This window comes from Danio rerio, chromosome 14, assembly GCF_052040795.2.
Source record: "Danio rerio strain M-AB ecotype USA chromosome 14, GRCz13ab, whole genome shotgun sequence".
NCBI classification, from domain to species: domain Eukaryota; kingdom Metazoa; phylum Chordata; class Actinopteri; order Cypriniformes; family Danionidae; genus Danio; species Danio rerio.
Window position 1 is genome coordinate 9201193 of NC_141034.1, and position 23808 is coordinate 9225000.

At 37.7% G+C, this 23808-nt stretch overlaps 1 protein-coding gene and 1 long non-coding RNA gene across 7 annotated transcripts in view; one reads left to right on the forward strand and one right to left on the reverse strand.

Annotated features, from left to right (window-relative positions):
* Positions 1-1047: 1047 nt before the first annotated feature.
* LOC147840768 (uncharacterized) lies at positions 1048-12790 on the reverse strand. Of its 2 annotated transcripts, XR_015507141.1 has the most exons (7): positions 12750-12790; positions 11805-11903; positions 3797-3940; positions 2969-3085; positions 2835-2876; positions 2427-2513; positions 1048-2043 (listed from the first exon to the last, which is right to left on the reverse strand). It is a non-coding gene; the product is annotated as an uncharacterized LOC147840768 (long non-coding RNA). The 2 variants fall into 2 exon arrangements; XR_015507140.1 differs by lacking the exons at positions 11805-11903; positions 12750-12790 and adding an exon at positions 4184-4501.
* Positions 12791-13331: 541 nt separating this feature from the next.
* stx5a (syntaxin 5A) overlaps positions 13332-23808 on the forward strand; it is a 24066-nt gene continuing 13589 nt past the window's right edge. For 4 of the 5 annotated variants that reach the window (XR_015506744.1, XR_015506743.1, XR_015506745.1 and 1 more), the window contains exons 1-2: positions 13332-13451; positions 22414-22642. Coding sequence is in view for 1 of the 5 variants with exons in the window: in NM_001002333.1 (NP_001002333.1) it covers positions 22574-22642 (69 nt within the window). In the remaining 4 variants the exon portion in view is untranslated. The remainder of the gene's footprint in view (positions 13452-22413; positions 22643-23808) is intronic. The other variant, NM_001002333.1, reaches the window with a different exon arrangement.

Below are 23808 nucleotides of genomic sequence, written 5' to 3' on the forward strand. Positions count from 1 at the left end.
CAAAGACATCACTAGACTCTCACTAGTTACTCAAATACATTACTAGTCTCTCACAGACATCACTAGTCTCTCAAATACATCACTAGTCTTTCACTAGTTACTCAAAGACATCACTAGTCTCACACAAGACATCACAAGTCTCTCAAAGGCATTGTTAGTCTCTCACAGACCTCACTAGTCTTTCACTAGTCTCTCACAGACATCACTAGTCTCTCACTAGTTACTCAGACATCACTAGTCTTTCACATACATCACTAGTCTCTCAGTAGTCTCTCACAGACTTCACTATTCTCTCATAGACATCACTAGTATCTTACAGACATCACTAGTCTCTCACTAGTCACTCAAAGACATCACTAGTCTCTCACTAGTCACTCAAAGACACCACTAGTCTCCCACAGACATCATTAGTCACTCAAAGACATCACTAGTCTCTCACTAGTCTATCAAAGACATCACAAGTCTCTCACTGGTCTCTCGCAGACATCACTGTTCTCTCACAGATGTCACTAGTCACTCAAAGACATCACTAGTCTCTCACTAGTCTCTCACAAACATAATTTGTGGAAAGGTGTGTAAGAATCATCAGGGTCTAAAAATCCATCAGGATTCCAGAATGAAATGTTTGGAGCAGACTAGTAAGGTTCAAAGCACAGGTCCTGAACCTTGTTAGGTCCCAAGAGGAGCCCGGCCATGAGGTAACTCAGAGCCAAGTCCCTACAAGTACCAGAATCTCCAAATCCCAGCAGAGTAGTTTACCAGTGAATTAAGTGGCCCCAACACTGTTAGACATTTCAAAGGGTTTTTACAGTAACTTACTGGCAACACTGTTGCCAGTAAGTTACTGTATTTTAGATTTACAGTATACAACTGTAAATCCGTTTACAGCATGTTACCGTAGTGTCTAAAAATGGTTAACTACTGTAAAAACCTAAGTTAACAGTTAGCTACTGTAAACCTTTTAATTTTGTCCTAAATATTTTATAATATAATTTTATTAATATTATTTTAATACTATAGACATAAAAAAGACACAATTACAAAATATTAACAAAATAAACACTCTTTATTTAAAACATTGGAGATGCTTAAAACAAGCTTAAAAATGTGTAAAAACATTACATTTCAATCATTCAAAATATTTTATTTTAAGAAAAAAAACATTGAAAATGACAAAGCACATTAACATACATGTACAAAACTAATGTAAGTGTCTGACCTGCATATTGTTGAGAAAAAAAAACCCAATTGTACTAAGTACTACTGACATTAAACCAGACACAATTACAAAATATTCCATTCTTTAAAACATTAATAATGCTTAAAGCATTTAAGGAAAATGTGTGAAAATTACATTAAGCAATAAAATCAACACATTAAAAATAAATAAATCACACAAAGCACTAGAACATACATGTACAATAAAAATTTTAACTTCTGAATTACATATTGTTGGAAAAATAAATATTTGTAACTATTAGCCGACTCAGAAACAACCCAACTTTAAAATATTACTAATTCTGGTGTCAAATGCTCAACAAGGTCTGAATTCACATGTTCAAATGCAATTCATCTTTATTTCTATTGCACTTTTACAATGTAGATCAATGATGTCAAAGCAGCTTAACATAGAAGTTCTTATAAATTGAAGCTGCTTCAGTCCAGTTTTCAGAATTGAAGCAGTAAATGTCTCTGCTGAAAGTCCAAACACTGAAGAGCAAATACACCGATCCACCAATCGTAGCCAAGCAATCCAGTGGCGACAGTGGCATGGAACAAACTTCACCAACTGACGAAAGTGTAGAATAAAATCCCTTGAGAGATACCAGGCTCAGTTGGGCATGACCAGTTCTCCTCTAGCCAAACTTGTGCAAGGCCGCAGTCTAGGCACCAGAGGCTTGAAAGTTCACCAGCGGGTGGTCAGGCTGGCCCATTGGATCAATGCGGAAACTCATTGATCACGTGTGTCTTTTAGGATTCACTCCTCCATGACCACCACAGCATCTGGTCAGGATTTGGCCCAGTTCAGGATTATGAAGAACTCTGGATAAGGACAAACAGACTAACATAAGCATAGAAGAAGCTTGTTTAAAAAAATAAATCATATACTGGTTAATTATTTTGAAGCATGGCAGCTAGGTTGGGGTAGTTTTCAGCTGGTACTGAGCAACTGGCTCCTGCTCATAACCTGCTCACTACCATGTTTAAAAGATAACTAACCAGAATGTCCTGTTTATTTTTTTCCCTAACAAGGTTTTACAAAAACATTGTAGCATTTGTGATGGGTTGATTCACTGCAGGACAGATTAGACTATTTGTTTTATGTATTCCTAATAAACTAAAACTGACTGAATACTGATACAATTATTGAGAGTGTCTCACCTAATCCAAGTTCTCAGTTAGCTGGTGAAAGAAGGATAACTCACTGTTGTTCATGGTTGTCATTCTCTTCACTACTTCTCCTGTCTTCTTCTGGCTCACTCTGGTTGTTGCTGTGCATTTTGTTTCATCCTCTGGAATTATTTATACAAAAAATTTTATTATTTTATTTATTACAAAATATTTAGGCAACATGAAATGGGGAAAAAGACATTTAATACATAGACAAATGCATGTATCCCAATACTAATTATTGTATTATGAAATGTCTGACCCATGACAGACCTCAATCTGCTCAAAAATATTATAAACAAAGATGAAAAAAACCCTACTAAATTGTTTAATAAAAAAGGGAAAAAGATTTTTTTTATTTAGCTAGCAACTAAACATGTGACACATTTTGTATTAAAAGTAACGTTACTATATTGAGAAACAAATAGATGTACAGTACTTACTGTTGTATGAGGTCCAGTTTGCACAGGTAAGCTCCCAGTATTCTATATTGAGACCATAAAAAAGCCAAAAATACAGATAAGAATACCATGCTACAATCCACAACCTCCACACAACTTTTTTTTTATTTGTTTACCTTGGTTGCTTACTGGTCTTGCTTATTTTTTAAGCATAAGGCTGTGCTGATCAAGATGTTCCTCCGAAATGCTGTTTGTTTCTTCAGACAAAACCTGCTGCTGTGCCAGTGCCATATCTAAACAGAAAAAAATATAATGGTAACAATTATGTTAAACCAAATGTCAAGAGTTGTGATAAAAAAATAATTAGCAAACAATAAATAGCAAAAAGGTGGTTATTAGCATAATGCATAGAGGTAAAATTGGTTTTATATTAGCAGATTCAGACTTCCCCCTTAATAATTTAATTTCATAAAAGTATTATTTGCAAACTCTAAATAGCGAAATCATTTTAGCAGCTAATGACTATCAAAGTACAACATGCTCACGGTCAAATAAACAGTGTTAATGTTGATTTCAAGTCATACTGGCATGCTAATTCTGATCGAATATTCAAAGTAACATGGTAAACAGTATAGAGTCTTCTAAATGAACGAATGTGCGAATATAAAACCAACTTTACCTCTATGCATATTGTATAGATTTACGTTAACGTTCTTATAGGTTACGTCGCGATGTTATTTTCTCAAGCTAACGTTATAAGTTACTCTAAACCAGAGAAAAATAAGTTCACAACATCTAATATATATAGTATAAATCAATATAAGTTAAACGGTGCACGTTAAAATGAGTTTGAGTCCAATTCAGTATAAACTTAGCTCAGTTTAGCTAACAGTTAACATTACCATTTTAAGATCGCTTCAGCCAATGTTGCCGAGCAAACAAATGCTAATAGAGGTGCTCAAATCAATGTCGAGTGTTGTCAGCACAGACAGACGCGCTTTTACCTGGATTATTTGTTGGTCTTTCATTCATATTCTTGTGGGGGAAAACACTCTCTGCCGGACCGTTGTCTCGTGCTAAGTGTCCTCCAAAACTGTCTGCATACCTCTGGTTCCCTCCTAAACCAAAACCCGCTGCAACACCGGTTCCTATGTAAATAAATAAAAAGATGACGAGAACAATGGCTAATAGTCATAAACAGTCTTATTTAAAGTAATAGTAGTGTTAATGTAATAAATTAAATAAAGGTAACATCTTAATAGATGATATATTTCTCAAATGGGCGAAATAACGCCAAGCCAGAGAAAATAATAATAGCCAACTTTATGCTTTACTTTGTTCTATTCTCGTCCACAAAACATTCTGTAAAATGAAACACTGCCTCAGCTTACCAGAGTAAAGTTTGTTAAATCCAGTATGTTCTTCAGGCACACTAATAAATTGTCCTCCAGAATTGCTCCAGGGTCCTCAGGCAAAATGTGGTGCATAGTCGAATCGCCGCAAGGTGGCGTTGAAGCAGTTGTGGAAAATACAGTATAATACACGAATTTTTACAAATACAGTACATCGCTGTATATGTTGTTCGACGTCACACTAAATTCCCATAATGCAACGGTAAATACAGTTATTTACCGTAAAAGGAATTTGCAGTATTACACTGGGTGAAATACAGTAAATAACTGTGTAATTTACAGAAATGTCTAACAGTGAAGCCAGCAAATGAATTGAGTAGCTGCAGTTTGATAAGGATGCGTCCAACATCATTCAAGCAAAAGGATGCTGACAGCTGACTCAAAACAATGACTTCCATCATCTTCAGCTATGCCTTAGAAAGATTCAGACCTTGGTTAACCAGGTCTTTGGCAAGGAAAAACATCATCTACTCCAGGAAGTTTCATGCCGATGTGAAGGAAGAGCAAGTGAGCAGGGCGGTGGGACTCCAGCAGCAGGCAGAGTAGACAAGGTAGGAGAATACATTGCAGTGCAAGAGCACCTAGGCAAACATCTTGCATGCAGATTATCTCTAGGTCTGTTTCCTGGTATAAGCGGTCTATGACTTCCTGCCAACCATGTCAAACTTGTCTGGGGAAGGAGTGAGACACTTTCCTGCCTTCTTTACTCTGTAGGTAGCTCTTTAACAACTCTTTTCAGCAGCTGCCCAAAGATTCTGGCTGATGGACACTATCAAGCAAGTACCATCATGCTCCAAAGAAGACAGTTCACTTCATTACAGTTGGAGAGAAACCAGAGGAGCATACTGAGGAAGCTAATGAGAGAAAGCGTGGTAAATACCAGGAACTTGTGAGGAGTGCAGGGAGAGAGGCTGGAGACCATATGACCATGGAAGTTGGCTATAGAGCAAGGGTGGGCAAACTCAGTCCTGGAGGGCCGGTGTCTTGCACAGTTTAGCTCCAACTTTAATTAAACACATCTGCTTAAAGATTTCTAGTGATCTTGAAGACAATGATTGGCTTATTCAGGTGTGTTTGATTAGTGTTGGAGCTAGACTGTGCAGGACACCGGCCCTCCAGGACCAAGTTTGCCAACCCCTGCTGTAGAGGCTTTGCAGGACGTTCACTTTTGCAAGGTTTTCAGTCGTTTGGACGTTACAGGGGTGGCAATTGGTCCAATTGTTTTGGCGTGGATCCGAGCGCGATTGCTGGATTCACATATGCTAAACGAACCACGCTAACTGGGGAAAAGAGACAGGTTCCGAAACAAAAGTCTAGGTGTGAAAGCATTCTCAGAGACATCATTAGTCTCCCACAGTTATAACTAGTCTCTCACAGGACATCAATTGTCTCTCATTGCTCTGCTCACCAAGGATTTTCCAGTCAGATTTAAATCAGGACTCTGGGCCTGTCATTTCATTTTTTCAGAGTTTTCAAGTTCAGTGAACTGTTTTACCAGTTTTGGCACATTTTCCTGAACAAGAATTTATGGTTTCTGATTAGTCATCTCAGTCATTTTGACATTGATAAGTTCACTTGGAAGGCTGAACCAGAGCTAAAAATACTGATTTTAAACATTTATATCAACTTTATGAGGGTGTTGTGTAATAGCAACAATTTCAAGTATTGGGGAGACAGTCTGGGCATTTCTAATTCTTTGTGCTTTGTGATGGTTGTGGCCCTGTTTGGTACAGTGTGTGCAGACTCATTTTGAGGCTGATGCTGGCCTACCTGTCTGTCAGGGCTCAGCGCCAGGACTAAATTTAGCAGCCGCCTGCAAGATTACGAAAAACGGGGAGAGAGAGAAAAATCGAGAGTGACTCATCCGTCCAGAAGATGGAATACATTTCTGTGCCGTCTTTCGCTCCCTTCCTCCCTCTCTCTCTTCTTGTAGGAATTATAGAAATTATATTTTCCAGGGCCTCCCTCTTCCTCTGTCAGATTCGCCTCTTTTTTCTTTTCAAGCTAAAATCACAAAGTCCCATGTTGTTTTTCCTGCCCTGCCATGTGTGTGTGTGTGTGTGTGTGTGTGTGTGTGTGCGCTCAAAGTGGCACTAATGATAAAACATCAGTGGTGTTTTGCTTGCTTCTCTTTGTTGAAGCAGCTGTGTTCTAGCAGGCCTGGATGCTATCTGGACAACATGAATATGTGTGTGTTGTGATGTTATCTGGCACAGGCGACGACATTGTCTGAGTGTCTATGTGTTTGTGAGAGAAAAATGTAAACCGTCATGTTTTTGTCATTAATTGTGTTTTTGAATGTGTTTTTATGAGCATGTGTACAGTGGGGAAAACATAGATCCAATTAAATCCTGTCTTATATGGTATGAAAAGAGCTGTGTCATCGGTCTCAAGTCCAAAAACGGTCAAATAATGCAGATCCTGAGATAAGTTGCAGGGTTTTCTGGATTCAAAGTGAGTCGGGCTGATCGGCACTAAAGAGATAAGGAGTACAAAAAGCTCTTATGCTGAGAGGACATCAAACAGTTTACTTGTCGCTTCATGTTGAATTGTAGGGAATATGCCTGTGCGGGGCCTAAAACTATAGCATTTTGCCAAAAGATGGTGACCGGCCTAAATGTTGACCAAACTATTTGTGCATTATTTAATTAAAAAAAGAATCAGAATTTCTTTGAAACATTGATCACTATAATTCATTCATTCATCTTCTTTTTCTTAGTCCCATTATTAATCAGGGGTCCCCACAGCGGAATGAACCACCAACTTATCCAGCATATGTTATACACAGCGGATCCCCTTCCAGCTGCAACCCATTACTGGGAAAAACCCATACACTCTTGCATTTACACACATAAACTACGGTCAATTTAGCTTACCCAAATCACCTATAGCGCATGTCTTTGGACTTAAGGAAACCAGAGCACCCAAAGGAATCCTACACCAACATGGGGAGAACATGCAAAGTCCACACAGATATGCCAACTGACCTTCTTGCTGTGAGGAGATCGTGCTACCCACTCTACCATCATGACACCCCCCTATGATACAACTGAACAAATATTTATCCAATTGATAATAATAATAATAGTGATTTTTTAAAATTTATTTAATCTTATTTAAAAGGTGTAAACCATTTTTATTAATAAACATCACTAGGTCACTTAAACTGTAAAGTGTAATAATAATGCATTCAATGTAGGGACGCAATGATTAGCTGATTTCCCTATTAACCACACTTTAATTCGTTGCGGTTTTTTAATCGTAAAGGCTTCTCAACACCTCGTTTCTGCACCGAACAAAGTTGCTGCAACTAAACAAAGTTATGCCAACCGTGCGCTAGTTTAAAGTACCGAGCTTGTATTCAAGGGCTAATACGCAAGCACACTGGATTAACTATGGCTGAGGCTGTTAACTAAGGGCTGTTCACATATCACATCTTTATATTGGAAATATAAAGTGCCCGAAAATGTGCCCATATGTGCCCGAAATTTTATCTATGTGACCTCAAAAAATATTTGGAAGCATTCGTTCGAGTGCATAAAATTGATGTCGTCCGACCAGTTTTCACTGCAAAATGTTCACTACATGCGCAAAATTAGAAGGCATTCATGCATTAAACATCTTTGCACCTAAATACACCAAACGCAGCACTCAGGAATGGTTTAAAACAGTTGACATGTCAACTCCCTGCAGTAAACAAAGCCCACAATGGCTGCCCCGCCTTCATGCTCTCCTTATTGGCCCACTGCGCTAGAACAGAACGCGAATGGATTGGTTAATATCAGCTGTCATTCACTCAGTTCCAATGACAGGGAGCTACAGCCGCGGAAATGTAAAGGTCTGAATATGAGAATAAAAACAACACTGACAGATTTAGTTTTAGAAACCACCTAAAGTTACAAATAATAGCAGATCTGATTAGTGATCATGTAATGAATGTCAATCCAGCATTTACACTTTTCTAAGAGTGGATAAAAGACTTCCAGTGGTTAAAGTCTGCTATGAAAATGATTAAAGCATTCACTGTAAAACCGGTGGGAGGGAGTTTTCAGGTGTTTGCCACTGAATCTACACATTAAACACGAGATGTTCTAATGTTATTTAATGCTTCATTTATTTGTCACAATGCTGTCAGTCGTGCGACTTACACCGCGTTCACCATCGCTAAAGAGCATGCATTCACTGAGATGAAACTAACATTGCAGCTAATGAAAAGTCTGTTATTGCTATTAAGATGACGTATGCAAGTTATATGTCAATAGCATCTGTGCAATATCAGACAGCACCCGTGAGAACAGCACAGTTATTATTGTTAATTGAGTTCATCTCAAGCAGTGCGTGCAGGGCCAGTGAGCGCATGCAGATTTTTGTTCATTTGTTAGTTGTGATTAGAGTGTTAATATATAATAGAATCTGTTCATATAAAACGTGTAGTAACAGTGCTCATAATTTTTGGTGGGTGCGACTAAATTTTGTCTGGTGCGCCTAAATTTTAATTAGGAGCACCAGTGCTACCAAGAAAAAAGGTTAATTTCGAGACCTGAATATACACATTTCTCATTTCTAAAATGAAAATACCAAACAAATTCATAATAAAGTTGATCAAAAGTACCTTTCAGACAGAAATTCAGCAGCCTTTGACCACATGTCTTGTTTTCTTTTAAAGGTAAATGCTTAACTAATATGTAGTTGTAACGAGGAGACTGACACGGAGGGAACCATTTTGCAGTATTTAATAGACACAGTTCAAATCACAAACATACAACACGCACTAGAGTGCAAACTCACATCAACAGCATTCAATATTGGTCGAGGGGCTGGCGGCTGACAGACACAGGGTGATATACCAGGTATAGATCAGTGGCAGGCAACGTGGTTCAGAGTCCGTATAACAAGCGTGGGTCGAGGGCAGGCAGCATGGTTCAGAGTCCGTATAACAAGCGTGGGTTGTGGGCAGGCAGAAGGCAACTCAGAGTCAGAAACAGTCCGGGGTTATGCACAGGAGATCAGGCAGGGAATAACGCTCAGAAATGTTGGCAGTGGCTGAACATGTAGTCCATTTACTGGCAGATTTGTAGTTCCATGAGTGAGTGTTTACTAGCGACATCTGGTGGTTTGTTCGCTGGTGAACATGACAGTAGTTTAGATTTACATACGACAACTATTTTTTTATGTATTCTTATTTTTATGCATTTACTCATTGTTCTGTCTTTTATTTTCAGTGTAAAATATTACTTATGTTTAAATGCCAAAAACTTGTTTTCACTTTTTTTAAAGTTTTTAATGTTTGTTTTTTATGCTGCATTATTTGGTTACTGAGCAGCCATAAATAACACTTTAAAATATAAGAAGTTTTCATGTGAGTGTCTAAAAATAGTAGTGTTTTGAAATTAATGACTGCATAATAATCGCGATAACCGTAAAACCGTAATTATATCTTAGAGCATAATTGTAAAACCAAAATCTATAACCGTTGCATCTCTAATTCAATGTATTTATTGATAGTGATAATAACAATGATTAATTATCATAATAACAATCATCATTGTTGTTACCAGTGGTTCTCAAAGTGGGGGTCGGGACCCCCCAAGTGGTCGTGGGACAATGAAGGGGGGACGCCTGGTGATTTCCAAAAATCTATTTATTTTTATTAAAACATAAGAATTACCATATTTTATCCATAACCTACTGAAGAGAAGAAATAGTCTTTTACAGTTACTTTATCCTATATAGTTACTAAAGTAGCTTGTAGTTACTAGTTCTATTGGATTGCAACCCCTGGGGTGATTACATGTTAAAGATACAGCAATAGCGTCAGATGCAGCAGATTGATTTTATTATACCTGGTTAAACTTTCTGGCCCATTTACAGCCCTCACATGCATTTTAAAAAATTTAACTAGGAATAGACTTGAGTCTATTGGTGTGTGTGCACCATTCCATGCAAGGTTTCTGTGTTTATAACCACCTCAGAGGATATTGGGGGTCGCAAGTCACTGGCATTGTTATTTTGAGGGTCGCAGGCTGAGAAGTTTGGGAACCCCTGGTTTATACAATAACAGTTAAATTAAAACAAGTAATAATGTGTGCATTATTTAATGAGAGAATTATGCACAACAAGTAAGGGAGACACATCTAATTGCAATATTTTTATCAATATTTTAATCATTATATTGATTATTAGTTTATATAACAACAGTATACATTTTTCCTGTGACTTTAGAAAGCAAATATTCACTTAAGAACAGTTGACACTTAAGTTATCTGCATTGCTACAATCATCCATAAAATAAAATAATTAGCAAACATGGTATTTATGATAAAATATCTAAAAAGGATTCATTCATTCATTTTCTTTCCAGCTTAGTCCCTTTATTAATATGGAATGAACCGCCAACTTATCCAGCATATGTTTTTTATGTAGCGGATGCCCTTCCAGCTGCAACCCAGTACTGGGAAACATCCACACACACACTCAGTCAAACACATACACTACAGACAATTTAGCTTACCCAATTCACCTGTACCGCATGTCTTTGGACTTGTGGGGTAAACCGGAGCACCCTGAGGAAACCCACACGAACACTGGGAAAAAATGCAAACTCCACACAGAAATGCCAACTGACCCAGACAAGGCTTGAACCAGTGACCTTTTTGCTGTGAGGCGATCGTGCTGCTACCCACTGCGCCACCGTGACGCTTGAATTTAAATTGTAACCTCAAAAATATCAGATCAGAATAAAAGCAAATTTTAGTGAAATGTATCAGCCATGATCACAAATTTAGCCCCTATAGACAACAAAACAGTCTTATGTTACAAAAATATAAAGGCAAGAAATATTGAATGTGTCAAAATAAAATGACTGTTCTTTTATGCCAAAAACCATTAGCATATTAAGTAAGTCTTATACTCAATTGTCAATTATCTACTGTAAACATTAAAACAGTTTTATTAGTAGTAGTAATGTGAATGTGTATTGTATAGGGGAAATACCCAATAGTATCTGGATGCAGCCTTCATGAAGCAAGCTGAGATTGCATCACTCAGCGATACAGTGTCAGACACAATGCACTCAAATGGAGCGAGTGACGTTAGTGTGATGGGTAGGGTTAAGGGCGGGGTTAGGTGAGCCCATTAAAAAGCATTGGATGCAACCCAGATTGCATAGCACCAGGTCTGCATCCAGACCCCTCTCGAATTACCAACCTACATCACACATGACGTCAAACTGGTTCAACCACACATAGCAGTTGCAAAAATAGACCGGTTGAAATAGTAAAAATGTTGTGTTGTGCGGAAGGATGCCAAATTTGAAAGTCTAAAAATATAAAACTTAAATTTCACCGTACACCACACTGCTTTTAATGCCAACCGCAGACGTCTTTGGCTAACAGCCATCATAAGAGCTGAATGGAGTGAGGACCTAATTAAAAATGCTGGACTCTGCAGTTTCATATGAGGTAAGTTCACGCTATGCTGTACCACACACATTACTTGTTTTTGATTGCAGCAATGATTTTAGCAAAAACAGTTAATATGATTAATTAAACAGCAGACACTAAATGCTTAGAATGAAACGTAAAAATTTAAGTTCACATACCCTGACGTACAGGTGCAGTTTGCTGTCAGAATGCAGTAGTTTTGCTTGTTGATGATTACCCAGGCCTTGTACAGTTCCGTCTTCTTTCCTTGTCTTTGGCTAGGGAGAACCTCAGTTTTTAGCACTAAAAAATTTTTAATCTGGTGATCATGGAACATTATATCTTGCACATGACCACACAGAACAGATCTGTTGGCCTTCAAAGACTTGTAGGCCTTTAACTTCTCTTTTGTACAATCACTTGGAGTTTAATGAAATAGTTGTATATTTGGGGCTGGATGCTTGGCCATTTCATCTTATCCAATATCCATTGTGGGGTGCTATCGCAAACAGACCAGTCAGATGAACGCCGCTCATTTTAACGTTATTTTTGCCAAATAACTGTGGTGGCAAGCTGTTATAATACGCAGAAAGCATTATGTAATTAATATATAACATGTAACCAATATAACTTATCTATAATACAACAGCAAACTCTGTACCGCATCGGATGTCATTCCCTTGCTGTAAATGCTAGCACTTCTAGAGTTTTTTTTTTTCTGCAACCTCAATGCGCGCGCATCCTGAATGTTTACAAAATGGTAATTCACCGATAGTGTAGTAATGTGCAGAGCTTCATTTACAATAGACATCCTTAAAGGCAAATTTTGAACAGTATTTAGATTTTTTAACTCAGATTTTTGAATAGTTGCATCACTGCTAAATAATGTCCAATCCTAAGAAAGTACATATCAATTAAAAGCAAAAGCCTGTTTATTTATAAAGCTAACAAACTGACATATATGCTGTATGCTTCGTGGTCCAAGGTCACAAATGTAAAACTCTGTTTTGCTATTTGAAAAGGTTGTTTCCAAAGCAGTTTCAACCCATTTGGTTTGTTATGTGCGCAACTGATTTCAGTTTTAGTGAGCTTATATGATTTTTGATCACTAAAATCTTACTCACCCCCAAATGAGTCATTCCGTGATTTCCTTTTCGACACGTGCAGCTTATTTTGTAATTCCTTTGGCGACATCTGCTGGTGGTGTAGTGCGTTGAAATTTTACCGTCACTAAATGTAATCAAATCAATATGAATATCCATAAACAGTGTTTATTCGCATCTTAACTGTTGTATCAATTTCTGTGAAATAATTATTATTTTAGTTTCTATTATTTATTAAAGTAAAACGAAGATTATCAATGATGAACAGATGATGACCAATGGATGTTTTTTTTTGTCTGTTGGACGTCTTAAGTTTTAGTAAAATGTAAAAATACATTGTACTGATATATAAAAATTAAACATAAAGGTTAAAATTTGAAGATTCTTGCTACTTTTTTTCAAAACTTACAATAATAAAAGCACCAGATCATCTAAAGCAGCAAATGACACTGTATGGCGGTGATGAAATATTCAGCTATTATCCCCTGAAATAGATTAGCTTCTATTACCTTAAATATGTATTAACATAAAGTCTTTTAACATAAATCATAATTCTGCGTCACAAGTCACACTATCGAAAGGCGGCAGTGAGCGTGCGCGTTCGTGGACGTGGCAGTGACGTCGCGCACACCGGAAGCGGTCAGGACTGGAAGTGAAACCCCGACCTCCGTAAGATCGACTAGCCGGGAATACTGGAAAAAACGACGAAATGACACAATAACCGTGAGTAAACGCTTATAACTAATGTCAGGAATGTATTACCTTGTGGTCAATGTTCATTTTGCGTTATTACAGTTTAATATAAGACAGATATTGTCGAGTTGTGGGCCAATTAGCGCTCAGTGAACTGCGTACTGCTTGGCTGAAGACGATATCAGTTACTATGCAGACATAAACAACCCTTTAGAGACACATCTAGTCTTTATAATATAAAGGTATGTCATAGATCGACTACAACGAATTTTTGATCGGTGTTATTCCAGGTCTGTCTGTGAAGCCAGAATATTCTAGGTGGCCTATAATCCGATAACATGTGAGTTGAGTTTACTGACTGATGCTCTGGTTATTGTCGACGTCATCTATTGAGTTTACTTAAAAATTTCATATAGAAAAAGCAACATGTAGTGTTGCCATATAATAAAGAGAACAGTATGGCAGCAGATCTTCTCTGTCAAGTAGTTTTGGATGTGGGAGTGACGTCCATATAGAAGTGTTTGCCTACTTAAATGACCTGTTAAAACCATGCTAAAGGGATAGTTCGCTCAAAAAATGAAAGTGTATTAACTATTTAGTCACTCTGAGATGGTTTTAAACCTTAATGAGTTTATTTTGAGCACAAAAGAAGATATTTTTAAGTAATCTGAAAACCTGTAACCATTGACTTCCATAGTGGAAAAAACAAATACTATGGAAGTCATTGGTTACAGGTTTCCAGTTTTCTCATTTGTATTAAAAAAAAAAAAAAACTCATAGGCTTGAAAGAAGTGAAGGAAGAGTAAATGATAATAAGTTTCATTTTTGTGTGAACTTTCCCTTTAAGGCTTATTGGGGTAAAGTTTAGAGCTGTATGATATTGGAAAAATCTATGGATGCACCGATACCATTTTTTGGAACCGATCCGATCTCGATACCATAATTTTGAGAATCGACTGATACAGATTCGATCTCGATACTATGTCGTGTTTTTTATTCTTTTTTTTTTTTTCATTTACATAATACAGTTTGTAAAGCTCTGGTGATAAACTCAAATAATATATCTTCTTAAGTAGAAATAACACACCTATAGGCCTACTGTAGCAGACTAAACTAAACTATCTGAAGCCAGTTTTACTTACATTTTACATTCTCTCTCGCCTAAACTCAAGATGGAGAAACTGAAAGCATGTCTGAAATAGTTTTTTGTCTGACAAATAATTTTTTTTTAAACTAATTTCTTTTGGTATAATGTGTTGGTTAATTTAATGTATTCTTGTTGGTCAGTTATCTTCAAAATAAACAAGAATATTTAAGGTGAAGTTCAAAACAAGGACCGCATGTATTAATGTATTATTGTGCCTTTTCTCATTTAAAGTTTCAGATAGGTCTACTTTGTGTGAAGAGCAGGTAATAACCCTCTCTACTCCAGTGTTGTATATGCGATCTGCTGGTCTAACTGACACAGCGTAACATGATTAAAAAACAGCAATGATCTCCATGTTACAGGTCAAAATGAACCCAATTAATGCAAAACTAAATGCATTTCTCCACCGACTACTTACATTAACAGGAACAAATAGTCTTGGAGAGTTTTTCGTGTTGTCATGAGCAAGACACACAATTTGAATTGTGAATGATTGACGGGCACATTGGCGGGAAGCGCTGAACTGAACATGAATTTGCCCACTTAAATATTCATCTGTGCCTTACATTAAACTGTATAATGGCTTCAAAACATTTATGATATAGTAGGCCTACATGACAACTTTCTAGTGACTTTTAATAGGCTTCCTTCTTGGCTTTTGATGGCTTATAAATTACACAGAATATAGCGCACATGTAAGATCGGATTTGGATCGGTACCAGCTGGCCGATACCCGATCCAGCAAAAATATGCGGTATTGAACCGATATCCGATGCAAGTATCGATATCGATGAATCCCTAGAAAAATCTGACATTGCGATGTTTAGTTTTTCTGCGATATATATTCAGGGCTTGCAAAATCCTTTGGCTTTTTCTAGTTGGGCTACTGGATGTCAAAATCCTTCTCCACCTGCCCGAAAGGGTAGTGAAAGTAAAAATAAATTTCAATGCGTTTACATTTACTACATTTTATTACAAATTACATTTACATTTACTACAAATTTGATAATTATATATGTGCTGTGCTGCTAATACGGCAGCAATAGATCCACTTGTTTACTTGAGAAAAGCCACAATATAAACAATTGCCTCTCAAATAACTTGCGCGCTACTGAAGCACACAAACACTCGTCACTCACACAGAGATCAAACTGACACAAAGATTCAGATACAGAAATAGCCTGAGTTAAGTTTAAAATTTAATAATCATACGTGTTATATTTAATATCACTTAAACGTGTCTATTGCAGCTTAAACTTAACATCCCGCACAGATGGTTAATGGTTAAAAACATTCAGGAACGATTAAAAAAATTAGAACTGTAGAGTTTAACAAGACATGTCTTCCTTTGGTTTGTAAACAAGCTTTTTCACATCATCATGTTCACATCATGAAGCCTGTCTAAGCTATGCGAAATCTAAAATATCATATCTTTATGCAGTTACTCAATATTAAGATCAAGATACGTTAGTTAGTCAGTCAGACTATAAAAAAATAACTGTTCAATTAAGTGTTTAAATGATATGAGTGTGCGCGTCTAGATAGAATACCGCTAATGATATCTTTTTATTTTATTTTATTTTTTTGTAAATGTATGTTTTTGTTTTAATTTAATGAATAATGTATTTTCTCTTTGGGCCACTTAAATTTATATTCAGGATACCAAAAACTAAAGAGTGCCTGTCCGAGGGCTACCAGGAATTGTAAAGTTTTGCAAGCCCTGATATTGCAATATACTGTGTTATACTTGGAAATAGTTTTTGGTCACACTTCATTTTAAGGTGCAGTTCCTGCGCTAAGCCAACCATTGTGACTTTTGTAACTAGTAATTGCTCCTTATTAATAGTTATTATGGGTAAAATTAGGGATGTAGAATAAAATCATACAGAACATGTGCTTTATAAGTACTAATAAGCAGCCAATGTCTTAATAACGCATGCTAATAAGCAAGTAGTTAATAGTGAGAATTGGTCCATAAAGTGGAACCGAATGTATTAAATTTGATTGATTCTGTAGGGGAGTGAACCATGCATAACATGTAATAAACAAACTACAAGCGTAAATAAATGCAACAAAGCAAAGATAAAAGTGAAATAAATGGTGCACGCATTATAGTTTTGTATATTTAAAAATGACACTGCAAAGTCAACTCAACATTGCATATCTTTGCGATGTGACTATTGCGGATGCATGCATTGCAATATCGATGCTGAAACAATATATTGTGCAGCCCTAGTAAAGTTGGTTTTATATTCAGACATTCGGACATTCTCCTTAATAATATATACTCCAAAAAGTATTCTTGCTAATTCTAAATAGGGAAATCATATTAGCAGCTAATGACTGACAACGTCAATCAAACAGTGCTAATGTTGTTTTGAAGTCATACTTGGATGCCATTTCAGATAATGTAGCTATTGATGTCTTGTTATGCCTTATTCACACTAGTAGCGACTTTGTAGCTGCCTGTCGCTCTGGGTGGCGACCTGCTGCAAACGCAGGTCGGTGTAGGTCTACAGTACAGAGAATACAACTGGTCTCTGAGCGAGCTGGGTGAAGATCACGTGAGCTCTACTGGTGCTTCTATTGGCTGTTGCTCAAAAAAAAAAAATCGCTCTTCATTTGCGTAAAGTTGAAGGATTCTTAACTTTGCCACAACGCTTGACACGCCCACCTTGTCGCCAATGGTCGTTTGTCGCCTTGCCGCTGCGATTCGCTTGTAGTGTGAATGATGATTAAGACTTGCATTGCTGTACTATTTTTATTGTTTGTTTTGGGTGCATTAATTGCAACCAAATAAATGGACAGAGTCATCTTACACTTAAGCAAAACGTGTTTTGTTTTATGAAAAGGCCACGGTCAACCTGAGGTTGTGTCATATCTTTAGATGATTTAGCATTAGCAGCATTTACATGTGTCAGTATTTAATAATTCAGTTTGTTTTGGTAATAGATATTCACAATATTGTGATCACAATCAAAACACACTTCAGCTGCTTTTTTTCATTCTTTCTAATGGAAAAATGTTTGACACTGCATGTATTCGACATTGGATGTAACATGCAATAAAAGATAAAAATATGTCAAAGTGCTTGTCTACCGCCAACACAATTATTTATAAAATGTAATTAACATAGGTTTTGACTATATGTAACATGCTGTTATTTATAAATGATGAAAATAGTTTTAAAGAGGGCGACACTGAATCTTTTCAACCTCTTTTTGTACAGTAATTGATTAAAATACAGAGACATGATAAATGGTTAAATAATTATTAACTCATGAGAAAGTGATGATTATTACTATATAAACTTATATATATTAGGCATGGGCTGTTATAAGATTCTGAGGATATGATAACCTTGGATAAAAACATCATGGTTTCACAGTATTGTTATTACTACTTTAATATATGCATTTTTATGTCTGGATAAAAAAGAAAGAAAAAAAGTTCCCCTTTGAACACAATATATTTTATTTTTAGAAACATTTAAAATCATTTGTAGCACTAAAGATGTCAGGCTGAATAATTAAAACGAATCATTGACTTCTGCTCTCTTCATTAGTGTTAAAAACACAGATTTCTTTACAATTTAAAACGGCATCTTTGGACCTATTTTCTACTGTTGTCCTAAAAAACGTTTTAAAAAAAGTCCTACAAATAGCTAAGGAAAGCTATAACAGAAAATATCGGTGGTTTTAAAACCTTCTAAAAACCACGGCATACCTTCAAAACGGTTATTATCCCATGCTTAATCCCTTATAATAATCCCTAGTCCCTTTATTAATCCAGGGTCGCCACTGCGGAATGAACCGCCAACTTATCCAGCATGTTTTTATGCAGCGGATGCCCTTCCAGCTGCAATCCATCTCTGAGAAACATCCACACACTCATTTATACACACACTCATACACTAGGGACAACTTAGCCTACCCAATTCACCTGTACCACATGTCTTTGGACTGTGGGGGGAAACTGGAGCACCCAGAGGAAACCCACGTGAATGCAGGAAGAACATGCAAACTCCACACAGAAACGCCAACTGCCAACCAACAATATATATCTTCTTCTTCTTATTCTTCTTCTTCTTCTTCTTCTTCTTTGGCCTTAGTCCCGTATGGTTGGGGGGTCGGCTCTTTGGAACAAGTCCTCCATTTAGACTTGTCCATATGATAACAACTTTTTTTACACATTCCGGCCGGCCTGTCGTCTGGGCCTGTCACCCTCATATACTCATACACTAGGGACAATTTAGAAATTTAGATTTAGAGAGAAAGAGAAAGCTTTTATTTTCTCCCCAACAGTGAAATAGTGTCTCCTGGTTCTGCTCTACTTTCACTGAAAGTCTTTTTAGCAAACTTAAATGCATTGAACTTTGCACAGGTGTCTGCTTTTTAAGTAGTTGCTTACTCTCCCTCGGCTCGTTCAAAATAGTATTCTCCCATGACATAGTGCACATGAGATAAATGACATCAGTTGGTAATGACCAGTGATGATCTACTAATGAACTAATACCGAATTGTCCATGTCTGCATCGCGGTGCACTGAAAAAACAATTAATTTTGACACCCCTACCATTTGGTTTGGCTTTTTTGCTAGATCAAACACTGTAGTATTAATGTTTCTAATTGACTAGCTACATTAATCACTGGCTGTCTACTATTAAGGAAAACAGTGATGTGGTATGCAATGGATAATAATGAAATATTAAATATGGAATAATATAACCAGCATGTATGCATCACATTAGGGAATAGAAAGCCTCACTACAACTTCTGAACATGAAATAGTCATTTCTTTGTCTGTTGCGTAAAAACAAATCAGACATTTGTAAAATGTAAACAAACAAAAATAATTAAGATAAAAATCAGCACCACTTATTGTTCAACTGGAATAGAAATAAATCAACCAGTAATCATGAAGAACAAGGAAAACACAAACGCTTGAAACAATGGAGAGTGGAGTGGATGCTTATTGATTTCTGAACATGACTTGATTGCTTGATCATATTTTAGCATCCATACTAAAATATTACAGAATTATAGATGAGAAAATCAGCATGTCCACCAGGGCTGCACGATTAATCCATAAAAGATCACGATCTCGATTCGACTCTACACACGTTCTTAATTAAGCTTTTCTATGATTCAGCTAATTATATTTTCAAGGTCATGAGAGAAGCAAGGCAGTCACACACACAAGTCTTCACAGCCACATTGACACCTTCAAATGGTGTTGAAAGTGGCACATACTATATTTATAACGTATATTTCACCCAAAAATGTCATTTTTGTCTTCATGTAATGATTTTTTATTCGCGGCCGCAAAATCACACGTGAGCTGACCACCAGCTGTTTGTTTACTACCGAGAACGCGGGCATGCATGCATGACACCTACTTTAGTGAGCACAACCTGCATATGCTGTGAATCACAGGTAATGAAGTTGTAAATAACGTTCAGTTTGTTGCACAGAGCGATTGTTTGAGTGCCGTTCGGCAGGTTTTATTTGCATGAATGTGTTTTTGAATGAATGTGACAGCAGCCATGAGCAGCACTCAGAAGTGAAAGTGAAACCTGTGCGCACATTTAAATGATCATAACGTATTTTACAGTTATGATTACGACAAGAATTTGATGTTTTTTTCTTTCACAGCAAACACATGATGTTGTGCATGAAAATAAATGACTGTGTCAGTATAATAACCCTAGCCTATATATCATGTTAAATATAATGCAAGAAGGAATCTGATAATGACGAAATTCTAGTTTTGCCAGTGAAAACAAATGGTCTAATAATGCTGTCAATGACAGATAACAAGCACAAGTCTTAAACCAGGGGTCTCAAACTCAATTTACCTGGGGGCCGCAGGAGGCAAAGTCTGGGTGAGGCTGGGCCGCATAAGGGATTTCACAAAAAAAAGTCCTCAAATGTCATTATTAACAGTTTTAATTATTTCTTCTGAACATGAAGTGTCCTGAACATTAATAGAACACTGAGTGAAGATTATGAACAGTTCTTCTGAACATGGCATCTTTTGCCTACTCCTTGCTGCCAGAGACTTGACAGCGCTTCTTCTCACAAATCTGAACCACATTTGGCTTTAGAGCGGAAGCAGTTGAGACCCTCAGTGTGGCTTGGGGGAACTCACTCAAAACTTCCATTCCCTCACCCACTGCAGAGTGGATGCGCGCGTACTGATCAGCTGTGTTGTCGCGCGCGTACTCAAGAGCTGTGTTGTCGCGCGCCTACTGAAGGGCGGGACCGAAGGTTGTGCCGCGTCGCGGGGGCACTTTTGATCATTTTGGAAGGGCACTTTCTATCCAAGACTAAAAAGGGCATGTGCACTGCACAGGTTGAGCCCTATGTGTGCACGTGCCTGCCCTCACCTAAAAAAAAGGCGTATATATGTATAAATAAAACACCCCCACCCCACTCCAGTCACATCAGTCTGTACCAGTCTGTATCTACCTATAATATATATATAAGATGCAGGCTGTAGCTAGGTAGGTGGCAGGCTGCAGATAGGTAGCTAAGTGGCAGGCAGGGGCGGGAACAGCTTACCTTGGTTCTGGCCGGCGCGAGTTCCCTCCTAACACTTCCCGCCCGTCACAGCGTCTAACACTCCTAACACTTCCCGCCTGTCAGTGTACAGTGGTCGGCGCGGGCCACAAAATATTGCACTGAGGGCCGCAAATGGCCCACGGGCCGCGAGTTTGAGACCCCTGTCTTAAACATAATAAATCAACTTCAGAATTATGAATAGTTGTATTCTGATGTCATAATTTTACTGTGAATTTACAAACAGGACATATTGAAAGTCTTTTCAAGTCCACCATAAAGGCTTATTTATACTTCTGCGTCAATCGCATGCGTATGCTACGGCGCAGCCTACGCGTCGACGCATGACGTGCACCTCTCTCAAACAATGTAATTACACATCGCAGCGACGCGTATCGCAAGCTCTGTGATTGGTCGGCTTGGTATCACTGACGAGTCAGGGCGGGACCGAGAGCCGCGCAAGCAAGCGGCACGAACCCATTGGAGCGATTGTTTACAAGTGTGGAGTCCCGTGAAGGAGCTCCGGATGGAAAGTTTTGTTTTGTGTTTACCTCAAAGTTAAAGTTGTTGCACGTCCGCCAGTTCCTGCCTCAAAATGAGCGAGTTTGAGCCACCTGTACATTTCAGGAAGCGTTCAGAAAAAACAAAACAGCAGTGAAGAAACTCGACACAGAGGAACATTAACACCTCACTGCCCACTAGCTTTTCGGAAGTGTTAATGCAGACCAGAGAGACAGAGACAGCGCGCAGAAATATAAATGCACAGCTACTCGCGTTTCATATGCTGTGGGTTACGCCGGTCACTTGACGGAGAAGTATAAACCAGGCTTAATGACTATACAAAATTTGCCATTTTAAGCAACAGTAGACCTACACATAGGCCTAATATTATAATTGTTGTTTTACCATTGTTTGAGAAAGAACAATAAAAATAGGCTAATCATATTAACCTTTATTTTACATTTACAGAATCATGAGAAAATCGTGATCTCAATATTGAGCAAATAAAAATCCTGATTCACATTTTTGCCAGAATCGTGCAGCCCTAATGTCCACTCTGCTTGGTTTCAGAGATGTGTGTTGACATGTAACTACATTGCATGCAAAAACACTTTGAGGCTCATTTACCTCAAACCATTGCGGTTTGTATATCGCAATATTCACATTTGTGATGTTTGATCGTTTCGATATATTGCTTGCTAGCACTATTAAACACTGTTTAGCCACTTTTCAGAATTGCCAATTAAGATGTATGCCATTGATTGAATCATTTTGTGATCCTCAGATGGTGTGTTGAGTCGCTGAAGGACTGTCAGCCCTGGCAAGCTCTTAGTAACACCCGAAGCCATTAATACACCAGCAGAGAGTTTCACAGCAGCAGGACAACTTTAGATTCACTGCCACGTCCTGATATCTTTGAAGGGGAAAAACAGTTCTACAGCACTATGACGTGCCGGGACCGCACACTTGAGTTCCAGTCGGCTTGTAAGTCCCTGCAGGGGAGACAGTTACAGGTATGACCATTTTAAACAACATGTTTTGTGGCTTATAGTGGTTATTGATTGAGAAAAATGGGGTTTCCACAGATTCCTAGAATTATGTTACTCATTACGCAGCATCTTTTGTGGAAAAATTGTGTTATGCTTTGAAATAGTTCACCATCACTGGCCCTTTTCCTTCTGTAATTAACCACAAATTATTCTTGGTAGAATCAATGTGAGCTGCGCTTTTCCACATGTCATAGGTGATGAATATGAAAGGAAATTTAGGTGATGAATTGAAATATATTAGTATTCTAAGATTCTAAGTTCTGAGTTTAATAAGCTCATCTAAAATAAAGACAGATGCCTTGGCAGCATGTGCTAAAAGGGATGGTTCACCCAAAAATTTACCTTTATCCTCTATTTACTCACCCTATACCACAGGGGTGGCCAACCTTGTTCCTGAAGAGCCACCTTCCTGCAGATTTCAGTTGCAACCCATATCAAACAGACCTGCCTGTAATTATCACGTGGTGCTCGGGTCCTAATTAATTGGTTCAGGTGTGTTTGATATGGGTAGCAACTGAAGTCTGCAGGAACGTGGCTCTCCTGGAACAGGGTTGGCCACCCCTGCTCAAGTGGTTCCAAACCATTATGAGTTTATATTATGACATATTTTGAAGAAAGCAGAAAACCAGTAACCATTGCTTTCAATAATAGGAAAAACAAACACTATGGAAGTCATTGTATACACGTTTCTCACATTTTTCAAAATGCCTTCATTTGTTTTTAAAAGTTAATAGAAACTCTTATAGGTTTGAAACAAGTAAAGGGTGAGTAAATAATGATAGTTTTCAGTTTTGGGTCAACTATACCTTAAAGAGCAACAGAAATTTCCAGAGAAGAAGTTGTATAAGAAAGAGAACTTGTGTATATCGTCTGCCTAGGGATTGGAATAAAACAGCGTTTTAGAATGAAAACGATACATGTCCACACTGGCGTTTCACCTAGCGATTCTGAACAGCTCTCTGTCCACTCTACACTGCTGAAAACGCACATCACCTGACCACACACATACACTGGCATGTGCTGCAGCGTATGCGTGTGACTGAGCTCCAGGCAGTCAGCGTGCTTTTAACACACCTCAATATTTTTGGTGTCTGTTAAGTTGTTAATATCAAAATGAAAATAGACAGTTC